Here is a 6,000-nt window from a genome sequence, read left to right as displayed (position 1 = left end):
AATCAATCATAGGTCTAATCATTGCACAATATACTCTTTTCAATGCCTGTTGGGTTGCACCCCAATCTACCCCTGCCAAACATTTTAAAATATTTATTCCCTTTTTACATTTATCTATTATTTTCTTAATATGTGATGCAAAAGTTAGTTTTGAGTCCATCCACACTCCAAGGAACCTAATTTCTGTTACCTGCTCTAACATTTGACCATAAATTTTAATTTTAATCTTTTTTGAGAAACATATCACTTTAGTTTTTTCTACTGACAGTCTAAAACTCCACTTATTCACCCATTTTTCCACTTCACTAACTGCTTTCTGCATACTACTTTCCACATATACTACATTTCTTCCCCTTTTCCATAAAGCACCATCATCCTCATATAAAGATTTACCAAACCCTTGTCCAATCATTGAAAATGTCATTTACCATAATATTAAATAAAACTGGGCTACACACACTTCCTTGTGGGGTCCCATTATCTGTTGAGTAAGTTCTAGAATAACTTGCTCCGACCCTTACTTGTATGGTCCTATTAATCAAAAAATCCATAATCCAATTGTACATTTTTCCTTTTATTCCCATCTTGTCCAATTTAACTAAAAGTCCCTCTTTCCACAGCATATCGTATGCCTTTTCCACATCAAAAAAACACACCTACTAACACCTCCTTATTCACCATTGCCTTTCTAATTTCAGATTCTAGACTTACTATTGAATCCATTGTATTACGCCCTTTTCTAAAGCCACTCTGATATGAACACATTAGATTTTTCTTTTCTATTACATAATTTATTTACATAATTATCATTCTCTCCATTACTTTGCATAAATTAGATGTTAAAGAAATTGGTCTATAATTTGATGCTTTTGAATGATCCTTTCCAGGCTTTCCAATTGGAATTATCACTCCGTGTTTCCAAGATATAGGGAGTTTTCCCAACTCCCATATCTTATTAAAAAACTCCAAAATAATGTTCAGAGATACATCTGAAAGATGTTTTATCGTTTGATAACATATTTCGTCTTTTCCTGGCGATGTATGTTACATTCTAAAATTTCTTCTATCACATTCCCATTTTGGTCATTATTTGCACTTCCCCACAAAGTACTATAAGCATTAAAATCACCACACCATACTATGTTAATATTACCCTCTCCTCCAATAATTTTCAACAAATCTTTATTTAATATTTTACACGGATTATAAAAATGAATAAATCTTATATTCTGATTATCAGTTCTTACGTCAATCACTACTGATTCATATTCATCGTTCACTTTAATTTCCCTATATGCTACTCCTAATTTAATGAATGTTATTACTCCCCCTCCATTTCCTTCAATCCTATCTTTGCATACTGCTTCATATCCTTGAACCACAAAATTTAAATTAGGCTTTAATCACGATTCTTGTACACATATTATTTGAGGTTTAACCTTAAAATCATCTATCCATTTTTTTTTATTCTTGTCCATTTGATATTAAACTTCTTGCATTCCACTGCAAGATTAAAAATACCATTATGAATCTCCACATACTATCTTGGGATTAGTAGCATGCATTTTCAGTTTCTCATTTATCTGTTCTACTCTTATTCCTTCTACATTTAGATATTTTTCTGCCACTCTTAAGATTATTCTTGTTCTTTCAGTTCTACTCTCAGTCTGTGCCGAGCAGTTAACTACTTCTACGATGAACGTGACAAATGCCAATTTATCAGTCACGAACTTACTGTCATTTTTTCCCCTGATTCGGACGCTCATTTCTCCCCCGCAATTACAGCATTTAGGTTTCACACCTTCCTCACATTTTCCGTATTCATGATCCCCACCACATTTAGCACAGCGTTGCTTCCCTCTGCAAACTATAGCCTCCATATTTTTGACACTTAAAACACCTTAGCGGGGGTGGAATGTATGGTCAAACAACATAGCTCATAAATCCTAAAAATACTCTTTCCGGCAGTTTTTCTTCATCAAAATGCTCGCTTTGAGGCACAAAACAGCACAACTGCACAGAAGACTACACCTCCTCCCGGCGACCAGGTGATGACGCTGTCCCCAGACAGTGTGAGGAGATCCCTCAGCAATGTACGCAAAGCTCCGGGTCCTGACAACATTCCTGGGCGTGTACTGAGAGACTGTGCAGTGGAACTCACTGATGTCTTCACAGACATCTTCAACATCTCGCTAAATCAGGCCGTTGTCCCCACATGCTTCAAAGCTACCACCATCATCCCAGTCCCGAAGAAGTCATCTCCATCCTGCTTCAATGACCGTCCAATAGCACTCGCTCCTATTCTCATGAAGTGCTTTGAACGGCTAGTCATGCACCACATCAAGTCTGTCCTCCCCCCCTCCCTGGACCCCTTCCAGTTTGCATACGGGTCCAACCGCTCGACTGATGATGCCATCGCCACTGCCCTTCACCCAGCCCTCACACATCTGGACAACTCATATGTCAGGATGCTGTTCATAGACTTCAGTTCAGCATTCAACACAATCATCCCTCAACAGCTCACTCACAAACTGGTCCAGCTGGGGCTCAACACCTCTCTATGCAACTGGCTGTTGGACTTCCTGACCGGAAGACCTCAGGCAGAACGGGTCGGCACTAACACATCCAGCACCATCACACTGAACACTGGGCCCCCCCAGGGATGTGTGCTGAGCCCCCTCCTCTTCACTCTGCTGACCCACGACTGCACACCGTCACACAACTCCAACCTCTTCATTAAGTTTGCGGATGACACGACTGTGGTGGGTCTCATTAGCAACAGAGATGAGACAAACTACAGGAGCGAGGTGAGCCGCCTGGCCGGGTGGTGCAGTGACAACAATCTCTCTCTGAATGTGGAGAAGACGAAGGAGATTGTTGTTGACTTCAGGAGAGTGCACACTCAGCATGCCCCTCTGACCATCAACGGTGCGACTGTGGAGAGAGTGAGCAGCACCAAGTTCCTGGGTGTGCACATCACAGAACACCTCTCCTGGACTAAAAACACTGTAGCACTGGTCAAGAAACCACAGCAGCGTCTCTACTTCCTCCGCAAACTTAGAAGAGCCAGAGCCCCGGCCCCCATCATGTGCTCCTTCTACAGAGGCACCATCGAGAGCATCCTGACTAGCTGCATCACTGTGTGGTATGGCGCTTGCAACGCATCCTGCCGCAAGTCACTTCAACGCATAGTGAGAGCAGCTGAGAAGATCGTTGGTGTCTCTCTCCCCTCCCTCCAGGACATTTATAGCACCCGTCTCACCCGCAAATCCCTCCGCATTGCAGGTGATCCCACCCATCCGACACACAGCTTCTTCATCAGACTGTCAGGAAGCTGAACTCCCTCCCGTCCTTGCCCCCCCCCCCCCCCCCCCCCCCTCTTTTACCCCATGCAACACTGAACACTGACACTACGACCCCCACCCACCCACTTAAAAACTGTGACCAGCACCTGTCACTTGTGCAGCATTGGACTGATCACTACCTCATCCAGCATTGACTGCAAACTACCTCTTCGGATGGTCTGATAAAAAGACTGTTCTCCTGTCACTTTAACAGACTGATAAGCTCTTCTTGCACTACACACATATCTGCACAGTTTTTGTTTAATTTAACTGGTTTGCACTCTATCTATTCTGCCTTGTGCCTTATGCCACTTTATCTCTTTTTTTATTTTTCTACAAATGTCCTCAGACTGATAAGCTCCTCTTGCACTATATATATATACACTCTATCCATATACACATATAACTGCACAGTTTTGTTCTGTTTAACTGGTTTGCACTCTATCTGCCATGTGCCTTATGCCAATTTATTTACCTCTTTTTTATTTTTCTACAATGTCCTCAGACTGATAAGCTCCTCTTGCACTATATATATATACACTCTATACATATACACATATCACTGCACAATTTTGTTTTATTTAACTGGTTTGCACCCTATCTGCCATGTGCCTTATGCCACTTTATCTCTTTCTTTATTTTTTTTACGATGTCCTCATTTGTATATCTGTATAGTTGTATGTACATATGTTTAAACTGTACTTATCTGTATTTGAACATCTACTGTCAGTGTTTAATGTTAACTGTATGCACCAAGGGTCTGAGAGTAACACAATTTCAATTCTCTGTATGTACATGTGGAAGAATTGACAATAAAGCAGACTTGACTTGACTTGACTTGACTTGACTGTATGGAGGAGTGGGCCAAAATCCCTGCTGCAGTGTGTGCAAACCTGGTCAAGAACTACAGGAAACGTCTGACCTCTGTAATTGTAAACCGGTTTCTGTACCAAATATTAAGTTCTATTTTTCTATTGTAGAATACTTATTTCATGCAATAAAATGGAAATTAATAATTCAAAAATAATACAATGTGATTTTCTGGATTTTTTTATTTTAATTTTTTTAATATTCTGTCTCTCACAGCTGAGGTGTACCTACGATGAAAATTACAGATCTCTCCATTCTTTGTAAGTGGGAAAACTTGAGAAATCTGCAGTGTATCAAATACTTATTTGCCCTCCAAAAGTATTGGAACAGTAAGGCCAATTCCTTTATTTTTGCTGTAGACTGAAAACATTTGGGTTTGACCTCAAAAGATGAATATGAGATGAGAGATTAACATTTCAGCTTTTATTTACAGGCATTTTCATCTGGATCTGATACATGACTTAGAATATAGCACCTTTTGAACCCACCCATTTTTCATGTTACCAAAAGTATTGGAACAGATATAATTAACATAGATTAAAGTGAAAAAGACTTAATATTTAGTTGCAAATCCTTTGCTTTCAATAACTGCATCAAGCCTGTTTACCGAAGTCTGCCACTAGGTGTCATTCTCCGCTCTCCTTGAACACCATTGTTGGGTGTTGAATGTGAAGCGAGGTGTTTTTCTCCTCCTCCAAACCTGTGATGAAGCCGTGTTCCAATGAAAGCAGGTGGAATTCCCCCTTTCAACCAATGGCGCTCTGCCCTCGCAATAATCCTTTCGAAAAGGATGTGTGGGCTCGGTCATGGCGCTGGCGTGAAGTTGTTGGAAACGGACAAGCCCAGGAAGCAGGATTTTGGCACTACTACACCAGCTAAAGCTTAGGGCTGCCCGCTTGAATGGGAACAAGTGAACAGACCATTCATATTTGCTCAAACGTACACATTGGAAGCCACTTCGGCGACGTCGGATTGAAGATAGTGATTTCTACAAAAGTTGCTCTGTCAAAAGCGAGCACGCATGAGAAATAAGAATAACCTCGGGCTAAAAAAAGGCATGGATCGCAAGAGTTAGACTGAGTTCTGACTCCCCTCGAGCTGTTTGTCTTTTTAACTGAGGAGAAGGACTAAATCAGTCACCATGCCTGCCAAAACAAAGTACAATTTAGTCGATGATGGACACGACTTGCGGATTCCTTTACATAACGAGGAAGCATTCCAACATGGGATTAATTTCGAAGCAAAGGTAAGTTACATGTTTTGTTTACATCCTGCTGCGAATCCTGTTTCCAGTCCCAGGAAACATTTAAAGTTGTTTTGCCACTTTGTTTACATTCCGTATTGTCAATTTAATTGAGCGCGTCAATTCTGATAGCACACCAAAAGCCCAACTTGTCGACAGGCGATCTAATACATTTCATCTCGTTGGCTTTGATTTCCAGTATATCGGTAGTCTGGATGTGACTCGACCCAACAGCCGTGTGGAGATTGTTGCGGCCATGAGACGAATAAGGGTGAGTTTTTATGGAACCAGTTTACTTCTACTGCTTCCTAAAGTCGAGTTAGCTTACAAAGTTTACAAATGGCAGTATTAGTGCTGTATTCTAATAAAGCGCCACGACGTGCACGACTCAGCCTCTATTCCACACGGGTGGTCTCTTCATGCCTCGAGCAACAATCAAAATACAAAAGCAGGACAGATCAATGAGCAAATTGCTTACAAAATGAAAGGGTTGGATATTGATAGCCCTGTCAAAGTTGCTTTGATACACATACACCGGCTCTG

General features: G+C 41.0%; 1 protein-coding gene across 1 annotated transcript in view; it reads left to right on the top strand.

The window, feature by feature from the left end:
* Positions 1 to 4,862: 4,862 nt before the first annotated feature.
* LOC306878890 (carboxyl-terminal PDZ ligand of neuronal nitric oxide synthase protein-like) overlaps positions 4,863 to 6,000 on the top strand; it is a 130,146-nt gene continuing 129,008 nt past the window's right edge. The window contains exons 1-2 of the mRNA XM_079431479.1: positions 4,863 to 5,460; positions 5,657 to 5,728. Coding sequence (XP_079287605.1) covers positions 5,356 to 5,460; positions 5,657 to 5,728 — 177 coding nt within the window. The 5' untranslated portion in view covers positions 4,863 to 5,355. The remainder of the gene's footprint in view (positions 5,461 to 5,656; positions 5,729 to 6,000) is intronic.

The sequence above is a fragment of the Barbus barbus genome, assembly GCF_936440315.1.
Source record: "Barbus barbus genome assembly, chromosome: 13".
NCBI classification, from domain to species: domain Eukaryota; kingdom Metazoa; phylum Chordata; class Actinopteri; order Cypriniformes; family Cyprinidae; genus Barbus; species Barbus barbus.
The sequence above is the reverse complement of the archived record's forward strand: the minus strand, read 5'-3'. Positions and strand labels throughout refer to the sequence as shown.